Source organism: Amphiura filiformis, chromosome 1, assembly GCF_039555335.1.
Source record: "Amphiura filiformis chromosome 1, Afil_fr2py, whole genome shotgun sequence".
NCBI lineage: Eukaryota > Metazoa > Echinodermata > Ophiuroidea > Amphilepidida > Amphiuridae > Amphiura > Amphiura filiformis.
Genome location: NC_092628.1, coordinates 76,143,999 through 76,166,623, shown reverse-complemented (window position 1 = coordinate 76,166,623; position 22,625 = coordinate 76,143,999). Strand labels below are relative to the sequence as shown.

General features: G+C 37.9%; 1 protein-coding gene across 1 annotated transcript in view; it reads left to right on the top strand.

Annotated features, from left to right (window-relative positions):
* LOC140153447 (uncharacterized) overlaps positions 1-22,625 on the top strand; it is a 62,073-nt gene that overhangs the window by 22,563 nt on the left and 16,885 nt on the right. Inside the window, exon 4 of the mRNA XM_072176207.1 lies at positions 22,400-22,460. Within this exon, the coding sequence (XP_072032308.1) occupies positions 22,400-22,460 (61 nt within the window). The remainder of the gene's footprint in view (positions 1-22,399; positions 22,461-22,625) is intronic.

Below are 22,625 nucleotides of genomic sequence, written 5' to 3'. Positions count from 1 at the left end.
AAAAGCTTGAAATTTCAAAAAAAAACCATTTTAACATGATGTGAATTTTCATCAATGTGTGTACTTTTGTATGGTAAAGTTGATGCTTAGGTTAACTTGCATCACCCCACATCACCCTTCACCCGATCTGTTTCTCCTGGGGCCATAACCACATATTCCTCGCATTACCCCACATCACCCTACACCCGATCTGTTTCTACTGGGGCCATAACCACATATTCCTCGCATTACCCCACATCACCCTACACCCGATCTGTTTCTACTGGGGCCATAACCACATAGGGGATTTGCCATTTGGTCTAATACCATTTGGTCTAATATCAATTTCGTCTACATCCATTTCGTCTAAACCTATTAGGTCTATATCCACTACGTCCAATAATCATTTGGTCCTTTACTCATTTGGTCCGATAACCATTTGGTCCGATAACCATTTAGTCTAATAACCAATAAGTCTAAAACCATTTAGTCTAACAACCATTTAGTCTAATACTCATTTGGTCTATAACCAATAGGTCTAATACCCATTTGGTCTAATACCCATTTGGTCTACACACCATTTAGTCTTACAAGCATTTAGTTTATTAATAAATAGACAAAATAGTATTAGACTAACTGGTTATTAGACCATACGAGTATTAGACCTAACGGTTATTAGACTAAACGGTTATTAGACCAAATGGTTATTACAAAAATATTAGACCAAATGGTTATTAGACTATATGGTTAGTAGACATATCGGTTATTAGACCAAACAATATTAGACTAAATGGACATTAGACTATATGATTATTAGACTAAGTGGCAATTAGTCTGTCTGGTAATAGACCAATTGAATATAGACTAAACGGGAATTAGACCAAATGGTATTAGACCAAATGGCAATAGACCACCACATATTCCTTGCATCACCCCACGTCACCCTTCACCTATTCCTCACATTACCACACGTCACCCTTCACCCGATCTGTTTCTACTGGGGCCATTACCACATATTCCTCACATCACCCCACATCACCCTTCACCCGATCTGTTTCTACTGGGGCCATTACCACATATTCCTTGCATCACCCCACATCACCCTTCACCTGATCTGTTTCTACTGGGGCCATTACCACATATTCCTCGCATCACCCTACATCACCCTTCACCCGATCTGTTTCTACTGGGGCCATTACCACATATTCCTCACATCACCCCACATCACCCTTCACCCGATCTGTTTCTACTGGGGCCATTACCACATATTCCTTGCATCACCCCACATCACCCTTCACCTGATCTGTTTCTACTGGGGCCATTACCACATATTCCTCGCATCACCCTACATCACCCTTCACCCGATCTGTTTCTACTGGGGCCATCACCACATATTCCTCACATCACTTCGCATTACCTTGCATTACCTATCAACCATTTGCTCAGTAGAAACGCGCTAATGACACATGAAGAGAGTATATTTCATGTTTAATAGATTACAATGATTGAGAGATGCATGTTTTTATTATACCCCAGTGCACAATTATGAAAAAGGGACAAAATTACAATGATTGGTTATTTTTAAGTAGGGCTGCTAATAATACGCGATTTTGGAGGTCAAAAACGCACCCGATTTTCCAAAAATGCAAAAATCAGCGATTTCCTGCCAAAAACGCAAAATCTAAAATAAAAAAAAATTCGCGGATTTGGAGAGTCCCTGGACCTAACATCAAGTGCTACCATCATTAAAAAAACAAAAACGCAATTGGAGCCAAATTACGCAAATTGCGGCGCAAAAAACGCAATTGTGTATTCTTAGCAGCCCTATTTTTAAGCAATGAATATAGCCTGTACCGGGTACACATGGTACATGTACAAATGTATGTATTAATGCCTTTCAAATATAATTGTCATGTCCATTTCAATGTGATCAATACATTGCAATGAGATTCGGTTTTTATTGTATCCCATTTTATGAAGCATAATGAATGAAACTAAAAAAGCACTAATAAAGAGGGAAAGTACACAAACTGATGGTGTTGAAACTGAAACAAAAAGGAAGCAGCAGAAAAAATTAAACATTGATTTGAAAAGAAACCTAAAAAAGTAATCAAAATGAAACTTGAAAAACAAACAGCAACAAAAATGTTGTGATAATAGTGTGCCCTGCCAGTTCACGCGGCCTCTGCACACTTTCTGTTTTAAAAATGAATTACATCAGTTTCCAAGAACTGAAGAGCTGTTGTTGTCATGTTCATGTTTCCTGGCACAAAAATTATAAAAGGGGAGTCTATATAAAAAGGCATTTATCCTTGAAATCCCCTGGAAATTATCAAAATATTTGTCAAAGCTGCAATTAAGAGAAAGGGATCTGATAAGGCTATAAAAATTGTTATGTCTCAAAGCCTGCGCATGCATTCGTTTTAATTAGCGCGTCCATGTCAGCTGAAATGGCAAATTTATTTATTTGTTTATTTTTGCTGAACCATGAAATGGTATCAGCCTATAAGAGTGTATGTTACTAGCGACTCAGTACACGGTCGATCTTACCGCTTTCCGATGTTGATTAAGATACTTCTTGCATCGATCCCGAGATGCGGAAAAACCAATAGTCATTTTGTCCCACATAAATGAATAAATAACAAAAAAAACCGATCCCCGGTGGACTCACCCAAAAGGTGACGCCACACCATATGATCGTCCCTTATCCTCCTTGGTCTCCGACTGACACAGACGTGCCTATCGATTGTTCATAGCACTGTGTATCAATTTCTCGACCAAAGGCGAGATATCGGTTGTAGTTTCACACCTTAGGTAAAACCAAACCGGTATTGTTCGGCTGAGGATAGTTTTGACGGCATTTTCTGGCGAAAAAGTGACAAAAAACGATCCAAAACTTAGCTACATATCGTGCCTCCGTTTGTATCACGGGACACACGAGCAATTCAAAATGGCCGCTTCGTTGGCGCCATTCATTTTGTTTCCCACGTAAAACAACCATTGCAGCCTGTAAGTTACAATAGATGTTTGTACATACACATTGTATTTCATGTACGGTAGGTTATTGTTGCTATGTTAGGGTGATTACTCTATCGTTATGTCTTCATTACCGTCCAATAAAGACGAGTTAATCAGATATTCATACGGTGGGGATTGGTAGGGACCCGTCTGACATTTTAGTAATAAAGTTAGCCAGTCCTTACTTTACCACTAACGTTAGCGACCAGCCTCCGTGCTCAGGTTTGCTTACTGGGCTTGAGTCGCGTGTTGGGGGGGGTAGTGCCCCCTCCCTTTCTCCTCGCTCACCTCGCCCTGTCGGGCTTGCCCTTCCTGGTGACGGAGCGGGACCCACACCGCTCTGTTTCACCCACAGGGAGTGCTCACGATCTTCTAGATGTCTTTCTTTTGCTTAGGACTCTCCGAGTTCCAGCTTGACGATTGGGATAGGCTCCGCCATCGCCATAAGACGAAGAAGAAATCTACCAAGGGCACTGGTAAGGTCGATCGGTGGATTCTGCTGTGACAGCCCCTATGGGTCATGGCAGGTCTGCTTAAGGGGCTCCGGTCCCCGGACAAGCAGGCGGTTCCTTCGAGGACTGCTAAGCGCGTCCAAAGGCTCAGCAGCCAGCGAAAGCACTGACTATACGTCCGGAGCAAAGTAGCAGGCAGCAGAGCGGTAACCACCAGCGAAAACCCTAGCGGGTTTTGCAGCAGGAGGATACCAGTCGATCGGTAGATTCTGCTGTGACAGCCCCTATGGGTCATGGCAGGTCTGCTTAAGGGGCTCCGTCCCCGGACAAGCAGGCGGTTCCTTCGGGACTGCTAAGCGCGTCCAAAGGCTCAGCAGCCAGCGAAAGCACTGACTATACGTCGGAGCAAAGTAGCAGGCAGCAGAGCGGTAACCACCAGCGAAAACCCTAGCGGGTTTTGTAGCAGGAGGATACCAGCCCTCTAGCGAAAATCCTCACGGGTTTTTAGCAGGAGGACACCCGTCTGTTGCAGGCATGTCTACGGGCTCAAACAGCCACAGTAGTAGCCAGCGACGGGCAGCATGCAAGGGTACCCGGGCTTGCCTGGGTTGAACCCTAGCATGCATGGGTTCAGCAGAGACGATACCGCGGCTAACGCTGTGGGTGTAGTCTTAGCAGAACCAACTGGGGTTGTCACACGGCAGCGTTCCATGGCGGGACCGCCGAAAGTGATACCCTGGGCCCTAGAATAGCTGCTGGCTGTCCACAGGGACTGGCTGGCGATTATTCAGGGGTTGGGCTCGCAGTCTCTCACGGGACAGCGACCCAGGTGCATTCGGTGGCAGCTACAAAGACGAGCTACGGCTTGACTTCAGTGGTAGCCGCTATGCACCGCCCATAGCTGCCGTGAGTGGTCCGCCACACACAGCGACCTTGGCGGCTCTAGAGGGTACAGTAAGTAGCTTGAACAGCCTAGCTGATCAACAACCCACTTATGTCCTCGAGAGCCAGCGGAGCGTGGGTGATCCATTACCGTCAATGGGTCAATTACCCTCTCTTGATCGATCACTGTCAAATCAACAGGGCATAGCTCCATTGATTGACGCTGCCTATTCAGGTGGCGGGTGATTGATCGGGGGTATGCACGCTCAGCTACCCGTGGTACTAGGCAAGCTCCCTCTAGCCAAGGGACAGCCGGTATAGCGGGTACCCATACACACGGCTTGATCCTTGCGGGGAACGCGGTGAGGCATGGGTACAGTGGTACACAGCCGGAGCCCTCACGGGCACCCTACGCTAGTACCGCGCCCGGTACCATGCCAGCACACAGCTTGATCCCCAAACAGGGAACGCGGTGTGGCGAGGGTACAGCGGTCCACAGTTGGGAACCCTCACGGGTACCCACGCTGATACCGCACCGGTACCGCAGCACCCGCCTTGGTCGCCACAGTCTCTGTGGCAACAAGGGGGGCGGTGCTGGTACTGCAGTACCATGGGGTTACCCTGGTGGCGGATCCTTTCAGGGTCAGCTGCCGGCGGGTATGCCCGTGGTACCCGCCGCAGGGTGTTTCTTCCACGGCCTAGCACCGTGGCAAGTGTCGCCTAGCGATGGCCACGCAGTACCAACATCAGCTGTTGACCAGGCCAGCCGGCATGGGGCTAACCCAGCTCTTGATCAGGGTAGGCCCCGCGCCGCTCGCGCCAGGACGACGGCTGCGAGAGCATGCGGACCCAGTGGTGCCATGGCGGATACCTCAGGGTCTTGCGGGAGTACTCCCTCTTCTGCTGGCAGGTAGTCGGCGAGCCACACAGTGGTTATGCCTTCTTACCCGCTTTCAGATGCCCGTCCTCAGTTACCGTCATCATCGGAGCATGATCACGGATACTGTGGGCGAGGGAAAGGAGTCGGAAGCCGAGTCCGGTAGTGACATCACTACAATCTCATTCCCCCGCTGCCCCGCGAGGGGAGCAACAGCACTGATCTTCCTCCGGACACCCCCCTAAGGGGAGTCCATGGAGGAGGACCAGGGATCCTTTCAGTAGGATGCTCAGCTGCTGCTTCCTCACAGGGGACGCCTGCACTCTCATTCCCGCAAACCTCACGGGTAGATATCGTGGGGCTGTCGAGCTCAGTAGAGCTATGGCGCCAAGCGTGCTTGCACGCTTCCTCTGCGTGTAACGCGGAGGACCACGGACCTACCTGAGGGGATCCGAGAGGGACCCAGATGTCGTCAAGCGTATCACGCTCAGACAACATCTGAGCTCTTCCATGCGAGGTGAGCCTATTAGCGGTGCTAACAGCTAGCCTCAACGAGAGCTCCATGGGCCTAGCCCATAGGGTGTCCACTCAGCGCCCGGGGAGGGCCTGCCACTCCAATCGCTCAACGCGATGGAAAGGCAGGGTCCTTTTTCTCTTTGGATGCTTCTGCGCTACGGTGGAGGACCGTGCAAAGAAGCTACCAACGGGAGCACTCTGAAGAGGTCGGAAACTGCCCTTACCATGGGTAGGAGCTCCGACTTCAGCAGGCCGTGCACCACCAACAGTACCCGAGCCCACTACCTCTGCAGCACCCATTTCTGGGAGGCGCAAGGGTAGCACAGGAACAGCTTGCAAGCCCGAAGAAGAGCAAGCGCTCTTCCAAGGGAAGCTAGGCAGAGCATTCCTGGGGGGCTCAGCGGTTTTTCCACAGGGGGCTCTCCCAGTGGGCGACCGCTTATGGCTTTCACCCAGAGGTGGGAAACCATCTCTTTGAGCGCCTGGGTATGGTCAGTGGTGAGTGGGGGTTACAGACTGGCAACCCAGTCTCCCCACATTCGCCTGCACATTTCAGAGGTCCACAGTAGTGCCGTCAGGCGGCCCCCAGCGTCGGGCACTACTGACAGGGATCACACAGCTTCTCACGAAGCGGGCGATTGTCCCGGTCTACCCCCCGTTCTACGGGTGATCTTGGAGCCATTGCCAATCGCCTCTCAAGATCGGAGGCATCTGCGCTTCTAGGTACAGGATCAAAATTACCAGTTTTGATACCGGCCATCCGCCTGTCCATCTCTCCCAGGGTGTTTAACACTCTTGGTCAGAAGCGGTGGCAGCGCACCTGAAGCACAGGGGTGTCAACATCAGTTGCTACCTGGACGTTTGGCTCATATCACGGACGCACTCCACTGAAGACTACGGGTCTCATGGGGTTGATAGTCCGTAGGGTGCGGACCCTGGATTTTTGATCAGCTCAAAAAGTCCAGCGTGGTCCCGACGCAGACACCACTATTTGTAGGGGCCCAGATCACCCTCACGGAGGGGTTCGCGGTGCTCTCACCCGGCGGGTGATTAACATGGTGCGGTGTGCCTGACTCTTGGCCGAGTCTCGGCAAAACCCGCTGTGGCATGGATGAAGGTGGTAGGCCTAATGGCCAGTATGGTAGACCTCGTACTGTACTGCCGTTTCTCGTTAGGCTTACCCAACTACACCTTCTAGCCTGCTTGCAGGCCCAGTCGTCACCAATATCCCTCGCGGTTCCGTTGTCGGAGATCGCGCGAGAGGAACTCTGGTGGTGGACCCATCAGCCCAATTTGACCCAGGGTGTCAGGTTTCCTGCACCCCGGTATGTCACGTAGTGACGACCATAGCGCCAAAAGCGGGGCTGGGGGTCCACATCCACGGAGACTCCGTCTCGGCCTATGGGGGCCATAGAGACAGAGTTTCACATCAACCTCCCTCGCTTACGAGGAGGTGATCGTGGAATCACATACCGTTGTCCTGACGGATAACGCAACCGTGGTAGCCTACCCCAACAGACAAGGGGACTCCGGGCCACCACGATTGAGCCTGCATGCACGACACCTGATAGGGTGGTGCAAGTTCAGGCAGATTACGATGAGAGCGATACACATCGCGGGCGTCACCAGCATCCTCGCGCACAATCTGTCACGAGGAAGGGTGTCGGGACCAGCAGAATGGTCCCTTGCTCGCAGGTCGCTCAGACGATCTTCAAGGGATGTACCACCCCTCGAAAGATCTGTTCGCATCTCATCGCAATCATCCACTGCCGGTGTACTGCTCAAGGGTCGCGGACCCCCAAGCATTCACCGTGGACGCTCTGTCCATAGACTGGGGCGGGATGACAGCTTATGCAGTCCCTCCGATCTCACTACTCATGAGGGTGGTGGCCAAGATCGGGTGGGAAGACTGCATTGTCATTCTGCTAGCGGCAAGGCCGCTGGCACTCCCAGTACCAGATCTACTCCGGATGCCCGGAGCGGAGGTACCAGTCTATCACTAGAGCACCTGCAGTTAGCTGCATGGCCCTTACCAGGGAACACGCAGCGGAGGGATACTTTTCATCAGAAGCTGTTTTTCTCATCGCCGGGCTGACGGAAGTCTACCCTCCGTGCGTATAGCCAGAGTCTGGCTCCATACTACGCTTGGTGCAATGAGACAAATAGCTCTCCGCTAGAGCCTCTGTGCTGCTAGTTCGGAGTTTCTGACAGAAAAGTTCCAAGCAAGACTTCAGCGGGCCACTGGGGCCAGCTATAAGTCAGCTGTCCTCTCCATTCACCGAGGTTTCGAGACGGGTCGACTATCATAGCCGATGGTTACCTTATTAGTCTACGCCTCGACGGTATGTTCAACGAGTGTCTACCAAAAAGGAAAGTGATCCTCCTAAGGGATCCCAACACAGTCTTAGATTACTTTAAGGGTCACCCTTTTGACCTTCCGTCAAAAGCGGCGCTTAAATCGTAACTCTCAAGATGGCTTTCCGGTTTGGCGTTGGCTTCGGGACGGCGGTGCTGAGTTGCACACGGTCTCGAGGTTAGCTTCCGTGTTCACAAACACTGGAGCGACACTGTTTCGGCGCTCTGTTCTCGTGACTACGAATGGGCGCGGTGCATACCGACATTCGTCCCTCTCCAATCCCCAGGGTTGGGCAAGGTTCGGCTGAAGCCAAAGATAGGCTGGGGTGTCCGATAAGGCGCTGCAGCACTATTTCTTCCGAACACAAGCCTTGCGAGGACTCACGACCGCATTCATCACCCTTACAGAGCCTTTCGGTCCAGCCGCTGTCGCAATGGCTGGTCCAGGTGTTGGTGGGGTCCGGGGATCGCGAAGGTTTCGCGGCCCCACGACCCACTTTCGACACGAGCTATCTCATCATCTTGGGTATACCGTTCGGTTGTCCCTTGAGGAGATCTAGCAGGCGGTGTCCCGGAAGCCACCTTCGCCCTTCTCTACGATACTTCCGTTACGTTAGTAATCAGAGACGGGCGGAGGTTTACCGGGACATTGTTCGGGCGATCATAATACGGTGGCGTACGGGTACCCGGTTTTCAGACTATACAGAATAGTCAGCATGGTAAGAACCAGTGTCGCTATTCTTAACCACCAAACTTATTAAGTAAGGAGGTTTATGTCTGTGATCGCGTGGTCTTTTTGTTTCCCGACCGTTGGGGAAAATATTTTCTGACCTCGCGAAAACCATCGTTACCCGCTCCCGATCCCTGATCAGATGCTGACCAATCTTGTACCTCCATCCGTCGGTTACTTGCTAGATCGATCTTTCAGATGTTGATGCAAGAAGTATCTTAATCAACATCGGCAACGGTAAGATCGACCGGTGTACTGAGTCTAGTCCCAAACAAAAATGTTTGGTAGACTCATAACCGGTGCGATCTTACCTTTCCGATGTTGATTATCCCGACCCGCCACCACCCTACAAGTTTGGTCCGGTAGGGATCCCAAGTCGGATAAGGGATCGATCATATGGTGTGACGTCACCTTTTGGGTGAGTCCACCGGGGATCGGGTTTTTTTGTTATTTATTCATTTATGTGGGACAAAATGACTATTGGTTTTTCCGCATCTCGGATCGATGCAAGAAGTATCTTAATCAACATCGGAAAGGTAAGATCGCACCGGTTATGAGTCTACCAAACATTTTTGTTTGGGACTATTACTACTAGCTTACTTACTAGCTTACTTACTAGCTTACTTACTAAGTTACTAGCTTACTAACTAACCATTTGGTCTGAAATGGACATATCTCTAAATGCCACGAAGGTATGACCCCATGAGTGGTGTCATATGAAAGAGGAAAACATAAAGAATATAATAAAAATATTTCCAAACGTCGGAGGTCATCCAGGGGTCACAGGGGTCAAAAAAGGTCATTTTAACTGAAAATGCTCAGATTGAGCTTAAATTTAAATGTAATGATCCTTGTGACATTCTAAACATGTTTCAAACATTTAAAAATGTATTTAAGGTCATTAAGGGGTCATAAAGGGGTCAAAGGTCAAGGTTCTCAAAATGCTCCAATTGAGCTGAAATTTAAATGCAATGATCCTTATGATATTCTAAACATTTAAAAAATATTTTAAGATTCATTTAAAGTCATTAAGGGGTCAAAGGTCAAGTTTTCCAAAATGCTCCGATTGAGCTGAAATTTAAACGCAATGATCCTTATGACATTCTAAACATGTTGAAAATATTTTCAAATTCATTTAAGGCCATGACGGGGCATTAGAGGGGTCAAATTTTCAAAATGCCTCAATTGACCTGAAATTTAAATGCAATGATCTTTATGACATTCTTAACATGTTTTAAATATTTTAAAATTCATTTACGGTCATTAAGGGGGTCATACAGAGGTCAAAAGTCAAGTTTTCAAAATGCCAGCTTCTCACGATCAAGGTATATTAAAACGGCAATTAATGAAACAGTCTTATTAAAATTAATACTATCCTGCACAGTATTGCTGCTTGATCAGATCGTCACAGTCATCCGCCTATCTTACCTCGTGCCCTTGCAAAGGGCACAGTTGCTTAGTTTATTTTATATTCTTTACTTTTCCCAATTCATTAACCCTACCCGACGCTCTTCATACCTTCGTAGCATTTCGAGTTATGTCCATTACAGACTCCGGGTGACAGTGGTATAGGCCTACCACAATATACTGCCAAAGCCACATGGTTCAGCTATGGTGCGGTTATCGCTCTAGTTTTAAAAGTGTTTGCTTTAAAATCATGAAATTCTGAGACAAATTTGGAAGAAAAGTTACTTGATTCGATACTTGCATTGTTCAGGTATAAGACAATTGATATTATAACAATTGTTTTAGCCATAGTATGTGTGATGTCAAATCATAATAATTAAAACTCATCCTCACAAGTACCTCAAAGTAAATACACTATCTTTTATTGCAAAAGTAAGAAATGAATATGTCACATGTACATGCATGAGAGTGTGGGTGGCTGAATTGAAAGAAATAATGATCTATTGTTTCAGAGTATTGTATGAAACAAAGGCTTCATTTGTGCTTTGCGTGGTCGTCTTCTTTCATAGAAATGGGAGGCTTATTTAGATGGTCCAGTTTAATTGTGTTTGTAAGGTATGTGTAATTTACTGACATGAAGATAATTATTAGGCACGTTGCAACTTCACGATTGGATATCATTTTGCTATGAAAAGCCCAAAAAGTAAAATTGGTTGGTTCTCCACAAGGGTGGCCAAACTTATACGAGCCCTGTGCTCTTTTTTGGTCATCCTTCCTCTGTAATACCATATGTTTTGTTTTATATGATTTTTGGTAAATAAAACTGAAACTGAAACATTTCTGGGACAGTGGTGTGGGTGGGTGGTTGTGCGGATTGAAAAAAAGAAGAAAAAATCATAGTGCAAAATGCTTTACCCCATGAAAACTACCTGCTGATTGGCCAAAAAGAAGTTTTCATTATCAATTGGCCCAATCAGCAACATTGTAGAATAATTTCACCACGCAAAAAAATTGGGGCGAATTATTTGCAAAGCTCTATTCTGATTGGTGATTAAAGTGAAGATATCATGTATTGATGTAATTGACTAATCGGAGACAATGTTAGATCGACAGGTGATGCTCAAGGGTTAATATAGCTTAATTTGCATGAAGTCTGAGGACAAATAGAAGAAGATTCGTCTCTCAAACCTGCCCGCATAAGTATATGAAAAAAATTGCTGTGCACAATGTAGCAGCAAAAAACAAAGAAAAAGTGGACCAAACACCCCCCCACACACACACACACACACACCTGGCTGAAATTTGATACACTTTTGATACACCACTTTTGATACATATGAAAAATGTATGAAATAAAAGGCTTTGAATTGGAACCCTCATTTCATACACTTTTATGTATCAAAACTGTATCAAATTAACATTGCATACACATTTTATACATATCAAAAGTGTATCAAATGCCAAGATAATGTATCAAAAAAGTATCAAATGAAATGTATCCTTTCATTTCATACATATTTGATACATAATTATATCAAAAGTGTATCAAATAAGTAACTATATCAAATCAGGGTTCCAATTTAAACTGTATCAAATTAGCGTTCAAATGTTTATCCTTTCATTTCATACACATTTCATACATAATTTATATCAAAAGTGTATCGAATATGTTACTGTATCAAATGAGGGTTCCAATTTAAACTGTATCAAATTAGCATTGAAATTTTTATCCTTTCATTTCATACACATTTCATTCATAATTTATATCAAAAGTGTATTGAATATGTTACTGTATCAAATCAGGGTTCCAATTTAAACTGTATCAAATTAGCGTTCAAATTTTTATCCTTTCATTTCATACACATTTCATACATCATTTATATCAAAAGTGTATCGAATATGTTACTGTATCAAATGAGGGTTCCAATTTAAACTGTATCAAATTAGCATTGAAATTTTTATCCTTTCATTTCATACACATTTCATACATAATTTATATCAAAAGTGTATCGAATATGTTACTGTATCAAATGAGGGTTCCAATTTAAACTGTATCAAATTTTCGTTGAAATTTTTATCCTTTCATTTCATACACATTTCATACATAATTTATATCAAAAGTGTATTGAATATGTTACTGTATCAAATGAGGGTTCCAATTTAAACTGTATCAAATTTATGCTCAAATTTTTATCCTTTCATTTCATACACATTTCATACATAATTTATATCAAAAGTGTATCGAATATGTTACTGTATCAAATGAGGGTTCCAATTTAAACTGTATCAAATTTGCGTTCAAATTTTTATCCTTTCATTTCATACACATTTCATACATAATTTATATCAAAAGTGTATTGAATATGTTACTGTATCAAATGAGGGTTCCAATTTAAACTGTATCAAATTTATGTTCAAATTTTATCCTTTCATTTCATACATATTTCATACATAATTATATCAAAAGTGTATGAAATATGTAACTATGTATCAAATGAGGGTTCCAATTTAAACTATCAAATTTATGTTCAAATTTTTATCCTTTCATTTCATACACATTTCATACATAATTTATATCAAAAGTGTATCGAATATGTTACTGTATCAAATGAGGGTTCCAATTTAAACTGTATCAAATTTGCGTTCAAATTTTTATCCTTTCATTTCATACACATTTCATACATAATTTATATCAAAAGTGTATTGAATATGTTACTGTATCAAATGAGGGTTCCAATTTAAACTGTATCAAATTTATGTTCAAATTTTTATCCTTTCATTTCATACATATTTCATACATAATTATATCAAAAGTGTATGAAATATGTAACTGTATCAAATCAGCGCTCCAATTTAAACTGTATCAAATTAGCGTTCAAATTTTATCCTTTCATTTCATACACATTTCATACATAATTATATCAAAAGTGTATGAAATATGTAACTGTATCAAATCAGGGTTCCAATTTAAACTGTATCAAATTAGCGTTGAAATTTTTATCCTTTCATTTCATACACATTTCATACATAATTTATATCAAAAGTGTATCGAATATGTTACTGTATCAAATCAGGGTTCCAATTTAAACTATCAAATTAGCGTTCAAATTTTTATCCTTTCATTTCATACACATTTCATACATAATTTATATCAAAAGTGTATCGAATATGTTACTGTATCAAATGAGGGTTCCAATTTAAACTATAACATTTTTGTTCAAATTTTTATCCTTTCATTTCATACACATTTCATACATAATTTATATCAAAAGTGTATAGAATATGTTACTGTATCAAATGAGGGTTCCAATTTAAACTGTATCAAATTTATGTTCAAATTTTTATCCTTTCATTTCATACATATTTCATACATAATTATATCAAAAGTGTATGAAATATGTAACTGTATCAAATCAGCGTTCCAATTTAAACTGTATCAAATTAGCGTTCAAATTTTATCCTTTCATTTCATACACATTTCATACATAATTATATCAAAAGTGTATGAAATATGTAACTGTATCAAATCAGGGTTCCAATTTAAACTGTATCAAATTAGCGTTGAAATTTTTATCCTTTCATTTCATACACATTTCATACATAATTTATATCAAAAGTGTATCGAATATGTTACTGTATCAAATCAGGGTTCCAATTTAAACTATCAAATTAGCGTTCAAATTTTTATCCTTTCATTTCATACACATTTCATACATAATTTATATCAAAAGTGTATCGAATATGTTACTGTATCAAATGAGGGTTCCAATTTAAACTATCAAATTTGCGTTCAAATTTTTATCCTTTCATTTCATACACATTTCATACATAATTTATATCAAAAGTGTATAGAATATGTTACTGTATCAAATGAGGGTTCCAATTTAAACTGTATCAAATTTGCGTTCAAATTTTTATCCTTTCATTTCATACATATTTCATACATAATTATATCAAAAGTGTATGAAATATGTAACTGTATCAAATCAGCGTTCCAATTTAAACTATCAAATTAACATTCAAATTTTTATCCTTTCATTTCATACACATTTCATACATAATTTATATCAAAAGTGTATCGAATATGTTACTGTATCAAATGAGGGTTCCAATTTAAACTGTATCAAATTAGCGTTGAAATTTTTATCCTTTCATTTCATACACATTTCATACATAATTTATATCAAAAGTGTATCGAATATGTTACTGTATCAAATCAGGGTTCCAATTTAAACTGTATCAAATTAGCGTTCAAATTTTTATCCTTTCATTTCATACACATTTCATACATAATTTATATCAAAAGTGTATCGAATATGTTACTGTATCAAATGAGGGTTCCAATTTAAACTGTATCAAATTTATGTTCAAATTTTTATCCTTTCATTTCATACACATTTCATACATAATTTATATCAAAAGTGTATCGAATATGTTACTGTATCAAATGAGTGTTCCAATTTAAACTGTATCAAATTACGTTCAAATTTTTATCCTTTCATTTCATACATATTTCATACATAATTATATCAAAAGTGTATGAAATATGTAACTGTATCAAATCAGCGTTCCAATTTAAACTATCAAATTAACATTCAAATTTTTATCCTTTCATTTCATACACATTTCATACATAATTTATATCAAAAGTGTATCGAATATGTTACTGTATCAAATGAGGGTTCCAATTTAAACTGTATCAAATTTGCGTTCAAATTTTTATCCTTTCATTTCATACACATTTCATACATCATTTATATCAAAAGTGTATCGAATATGTTACTGTATCAAATGAGGGTTCCAATTTAAACTGTATCAAATTAGCGTTGAAATTTTAATCCTTTCATTTCATACACATTTCATACATAATTATATCAAAAGTGTATGAAATATGTAACTGTATCAAATCAGGGTTCCAATTTAAGCTATCAAATTAGCGTTGAAATTTGTATCCTTTCATTTCATACACATTTCATACATAATTTATATCAAAAGTGTATTGAATATGTTACTGTATCAAATGAGGGTTCCAATTTAAACTGTATCAAATTTATGTTCAAATTTTTATCCTTTCATTTCATACACATTTCATACATAATTTATATCAAAAGTGTATCGAATATGTTACTGTATCAAATGAGGGTTCCAATTTAAACTGTATCAAATTTATGTTCAAATTTTTATCCTTTCATTTCATACACATTTCATACATAATTTATATCAAAAGTGTATTGAATATGTTACTGTATCAAATGAGGGTTCCAATTTAAACTGTATCAAATTTATGTTCAAATTTTTATCCTTTCATTTCATACATATTTCATACATAATTATATCAAAAGTGTATGAAATATGTAACTGTATCAAATCAGCGTTCCAATTTAAACTGTATCAAATTAGCGTTCAAATTTTATCCTTTCATTTCATACACATTTCATACATAATTATATCAAAAGTGTATGAAATATGTAACTGTATCAAATCAGGGTTCCAATTTAAACTGTATCAAATTAGCGTTGAAATTTTTATCCTTTCATTTCATACACATTTCATACATAATTTATATCAAAAGTGTATCGAATATGTTACTGTATCAAATCAGGGTTCCAATTTAAACTATCAAATTAGCGTTCAAATTTTTATCCTTTCATTTCATACACATTTCATACATAATTTATATCAAAAGTGTATCGAATATGTTACTGTATCAAATGAGGGTTCCAATTTAAACTATCAAATTATCAAATTTTCTTTGAAATTTTTATCCTTTCATTTCATACACATTTCATACATAATTTATATCAAAAGTGTATAGAATATGTTACTGTATCAAATGAGGGTTCCAATTTAAACTATCAAATTTGCGTTCAAATTTTTATCCTTTCATTTCATACACATTTCATACATAATTTATATCAAAAGTGTATAGAATATGTTACTGTATCAAATGAGGGTTCCAATTTAAACTGTATCAAATTAGCGTTCAAATTTTTATCCTTTCATTTCATACATATTTCATACATAATTATATCAAAAGTGTATGAAATATGTAACTGTATCAAATCAGCGTTCCAATTTAAACTATCAAATTAACATTCAAATTTTTATCCTTTCATTTCATACACATTTCATACATAATTTATATCAAAAGTGTATCGAATATGTTACTGTATCAAATGAGGGTTCCAATTTAAACTGTATCAAATTAGCGTTGAAATTTTTATCCTTTCATTTCATACACATTTCATACATAATTTATATCAAAAGTGTATCGAATATGTTACTGTATCAAATCAGGGTTCCAATTTAAACTGTATCAAATTAGCGTTCAAATTTTTATCCTTTCATTTCATACACATTTCATACATAATTTATATCAAAAGTGTATCGAATATGTTACTGTATCAAATGAGGGTTCCAATTTAAACTGTATCAAATTTATGTTCAAATTTTTATCCTTTCATTTCATACACATTTCATACATAATTTATATCAAAAGTGTATCGAATATGTTACTGTATCAAATGAGTGTTCCAATTTAAACTTTCTCTAATTTACGATCAAATTTTTATCCTTTCATTTCATACAAATGTAAAAAATAATTATATCAAAAGTGTATGAAATATGTAACTGTATCAAATCAGCGCCCAATTTAAACTATCAAATTAACATTCAAATTTTTATCCTTTCATTTCATACACATTTCATACATAATTTATATCAAAAGTGTATCGAATATGTTACTGTATCAAATGAGGGTTCCAATTTAAACTGTATCAAATTTGCGTTCAAATTTTTATCCTTTCATTTCATACACATTTCATACATCATTTATATCAAAAGTGTATCGAATATGTTACTGTATCAAATGAGGGTTCCAATTTAAACTGTATCAAACTTGCGTTAAATCCTTTCATTTCATACACATTTCATACATAATTATATCAAAAGTGTATGAAATATGTAACTGTATCAAATCAGGGTTCCAATTTAAGCTATCAAATTAGCGTTGAAATTTGTATCCTTTCATTTCATACACATTTCATACATAATTTATATCAAAAGTGTATTGAATATGTTACTGTATCAAATGAGGGTTCCAATTTAAACTGTATCAAATTTATGCTCAAATTTTTATCCTTTCATTTCATACACATTTCATACATAATTTATATCAAAAGTGTATCGAATATGTTACTGTATCAAATGAGGGTTCCAATTTAAACTGTATCAAATTTATGTTCAAATTTTTATCCTTTCATTTCATACACATTTCATACATAATTTATATCAAAAGTGTATTGAATATGTTACTGTATCAAATGAGGGTTCCAATTTAAACTGTATCAAATTTATGTTCAAATTTTTATCCTTTCATTTCATACATATTTCATACATAATTATATCAAAAGTGTATGAAATATGTAACTGTATCAAATCAGCGTTCCAATTTAAACTGTATCAAATTAGCGTTCAAATTTTATCCTTTCATTTCATACACATTTCATACATAATTATATCAAAAGTGTATGAAATATGTAACTGTATCAAATCAGGGTTCCAATTTAAACTGTATCAAATTAGCGTTGAAATTTTTATCCTTTCATTTCATACACATTTCATACATAATTTATATCAAAAGTGTATCGAATATGTTACTGTATCAAATCAGGGTTCCAATTTAAACTATCAAATTAGCGTTCAAATTTTTATCCTTTCATTTCATACACATTTCATACATAATTTATATCAAAAGTGTATCGAATATGTTACTGTATCAAATGAGGGTTCCAATTTAAACTATCAAATTTGCGATCAAATTTTTATCCTTTCATTTCATACACATTTCATACATAATTTATATCAAAAGTGTATAGAATATGTTACTGTATCAAATGAGGGTTCCAATTTAAACTGTATCAAATTTATGTTCAAATTTTATCCTTTCATTTCATACATATTTCATACATAATTATATCAAAAGTGTATGAAATATGTAACTGTATCAAATCAGCGTTCCAATTTAAACTATCAAATTAACATTCAAATTTTTATCCTTTCATTTCATACACATTTCATACATAATTTATATCAAAAGTGTATCGAATATGTTACTGTATCAAATGAGGGTTCCAATTTAAACTGTATCAAATTAGCGTTGAAATTTTTATCCTTTCATTTCATACACATTTCATACATAATTTATATCAAAAGTGTATCGAATATGTTACTGTATCAAATCAGGGTTCCAATTTAAACTGTATCAAATTAGCGTTCAAATTTTTATCCTTTCATTTCATACACATTTCATACATAATTTATATCAAAAGTGTATCGAATATGTTACTGTATCAAATGAGGGTTCCAATTTAAACTGTATCAAATTTATGCGTTCAAATTTTATCCTTTCATTTCATACACATTTCATACATAATTTATATCAAAAGTGTATCGAATATGTTACTGTATCAAATGAGTGTTCCAATTTAAACTGTATCAAATTTATGTTCAAATTTTATCCTTTCATTTCATACATATTTCATACATAATTATATCAAAAGTCTATGAAATATGTAACTGTATCAAATCAGCGTTCCAATTTAAACTATCAAATTAACATTCAAATTTTTATCCTTTCATTTCATACACATTTCATACATAATTTATATCAAAAGTGTATCGAATATGTTACTGTATCAAATGAGGGTTCCAATTTAAACTGTATCAAATTTATGCTCAAATTTTTATCCTTTCATTTCATACACATTTCATACATCATTTATATCAAAAGTGTATCAAATTTGTTACTGTATCAAATAAGGGTTCCGATTTAAACTGTATCAAATTCGTGTGATAATTTTAATCCTTTCATTTCATACACATTTCATACATAATTATATCAAAAGTGTATGAAATATGTAACTGTATCAAATCAGGGTTCCAATTTAAGCTATCAAATTAGCGTTGAAATTTGTATCCTTTCATTTCATACACATTTCATACATAATTTATATCAAAAGTGTATCGAATATGTTACTGTATCAAATCAGCGTTCCAATTTAAACTGTATCAAATTAGCGTTGAAATTTTGATCCTTTCATTTCATACACATTTCATACATAATTATATCAAAAGTGTATCAAATATGTCACTGTATGAAATCAGCGTGCCAATTTAAACTGTATCAAATTAGCATTGAAATTCTTATCCTTTCATTTTATACACATTTTATACATAATTATATCAAAAGTGTATCAAATATGTCACTGTATCAAATCAGCGTTCCAATTCTAATGCTGGCCAGCTGGACCGCCCTATTTTTGATACATGCCATTTGATACACCTTTGATATAGTTTTTGATACACTTTTGATACAGTTTTTTATACACTTTTGATAGTTTTTGATACACTTTTGATAGTTTTTTGATACACTTTTGATACAGTTTTTTATACACTTTTGATACAGTTTTGATACACTTTTGATACAGTTTTTTATACACTTTTGATACAGTTTTTCAAATTTCAAAATTGGTCCAATCAAGCTCAAATTCAACAAGAATTATCCGTACATGATCTAAACATATTTGCAAACATTAATGACCCCAAAGTGAAGGGGTCAAAGGTCAAATTTTGAAATTAGTCTAATCAAGCTCAAATTCAACACTGCCCTCTACTGCTAATGCTGACCTCTAGCACTTTCCCCCATCACGGAGCAGCTCAATGCACTTTCCCCTATCAACGTTCAAAATTACAACGCAATAGGATAAATGTGTGAGAAAGTCTTGCAAAAAAGAAGCAAAACCCAACCAAATGGAACATACATACATCAGAAGGCCTGCTTGGAATGCAGTGCTTGTCACTGAAGTTGTTACCCTCAATAAAGAGACAAAATGGCTACCAATAACATCTACTATACAGGCATGTGCTATATTCATGCTTAATACATATACATTGAGGCCCTATATATAATATATAGTAAGCTTACCTTATCAGAACAAAGTCAGATATTTCCTCTTTAATCACAGTCCCTGATTACAACTACATTGTAACATAATGTGCAGTCTACAAGCATGTTTGTATCGTCATCATGATAAATAAAACACCATAATTTGCTCTAAAATACAGTACATTTCCAAATGCAAATCCTGGTGTTAACTGCATACATGCCACATGGGCAAATTTGAAAATGATGAGTCATTATCTAGACATGTGATCAGTTATTGATACAGTTTTGATACACTACAAAAGGTCAGTTTATGAAAGCCCAATTTGATACACTTTTGATATACCTCTAGCCACCCAAAATAAACTAAGTCCAATTTAATACGCTTTTGATACACTAAAAACAAGCAAAGTCCAATTTAATACACTTTTGATACACTGTATGCAGCCAGAATTTGACTAAGTCCAATTTGATACACTTTTGATATACCTCTAGACACCAAAAATTAACTAAGTTCAATTTGATACACTTTACATACACTAAAAAACAGGCAAAGTCCAATTTAATACACTTTTGATACACTGTATGCAGCCAGAATTTGACTAAGTCCAATTTGATACACTTTTGATATACATCTAGCACCAAAAGTTCACTTTGATACACTTTACATACACTGAAAAACTGCAAAGTTCAATTTGATACACTTTTGATACACCACAAGCATGGCCAAAATTAACTAAGTTCAAATTTGATACACTTTTGATACATTTTTGATACAGTTAGGTGGTATTTGATACAGTTTTGATACCTTATATTTTCAGTTGATACATTTTCAATACACCCTTTGTATATCAAAACTGTATTAAATTGCTGTTTGATACAGTTTTAATACACTTTGATACACTTTTGATACACTTCTTGCTGTATAGAATTTCTGCTAGGGCATACACAAATTGAGTTCTGGTTGCAGCTAAATTCAGGTAAACCAGGGCTCACTGTTTTCTAAAACTACATGAGTAGCAAAGCTGTTGATTTCACCCTTAGCCAGGCACCTAATTATTACCATTGATAACCAGCAAACAAGTTATTAATACATCTAGGTCGTTCAAAACAATGGGTTTTGCCAGTATCATAATACTTAGAATATGTATAACATCTGTTGTTATATGAAACATTACAAAAGCATGTGAAATCCTACACAAGTGATGTGGCTATTTAATGGAGAGCATTGAAACCTACAATGGTGTAGATAATGATGTATTGTCCAGGCCTTGCATTCAGAGTAATTATAGGCCTTCTCTTGTTTTTCAAACTCGGTGTGTGTGATATCAAACTTTGTGAAAATTGAGATTTTGATGTGACATTTTGTTCCAAAATCTTGATTTAAATGTTTCCTAATATGATATTGGGCACCTTTAGGCTGGGACTTTCATTTTTCAAACTTCTGATCTGGATGTAGAAGTTATTTTTATGTTATGTTATTTTTATTTTTAAAAATAAATTGAAGAGATACTTTAGATACTACTTCATTAGTGGAGATGTTTGTGTACAGGTTTCATTCTCATGTATAATGGACTATTCCATTAAAAATCCACACTCCCCCTGTGAAAGATTTTGGAAATATCTTCCACAGGGGAATGCGAATTTCAGATGGAATGAGCACATTAAGCAGTTCCATTTGAATTTCATACATCCTCTGAAAAAGATTCAACTTGAATCTTCAACAGAGGGAGGATAAGTTTCAAATGGAGCTACCCAAAGTGTGTCTTTCATCTGAAATTCATACTCTCCCTGTGGATGATATTTCCAAAATCTTCCACAGGGGGACTGTGGATTTTAGATGGAATAGCCCAATCACTCCATTGTCGTCATCAATGCACGGTGAATGCCATGTGATGAATTCAATATGTGATTGGTTCTCAGAAGCTTTTAGTGCATCCGGCCCACACAGCCACTAAGATCAACTACTGTGCTACAGATTGTGGAAGATGCTACAACAGAGTCAAAGCAGTGTGCACTTTATGGTATGCTGACTGGAGTCATTGTGAAACACCTAATACAGGTTTAAATTTACCTGTTGGGCTTGTGACACATACAAAGTCTTGCTGGAAGATTGTGTCAACCAACAGCAGACTTTCATGTGCATCATATTGAACAATTATTTTTGATTTTAAGTAGAGTTATCATATTATCATACCATCATCAGAATGCTTTACAAGTATATTTATGCTACTTTACAGAAAGATGAAGATGACAGCAGTGGAACCGAAGAGACGATAAAACGCAAAGCAGTCATGCAAGGTAAGTAGGTAAAACGTGCAGCGAAATAAATTTGAGAAAAGTCATTGCTTTTAGCGCAGAGAAAGAGGAGATGGACAGAGACAGCAACAATTAGATAGACAGACACATATAGAGAGGTGACATATTTCAATTTGAAATTGCTAATGCTTACAATGAAGAGGGAGA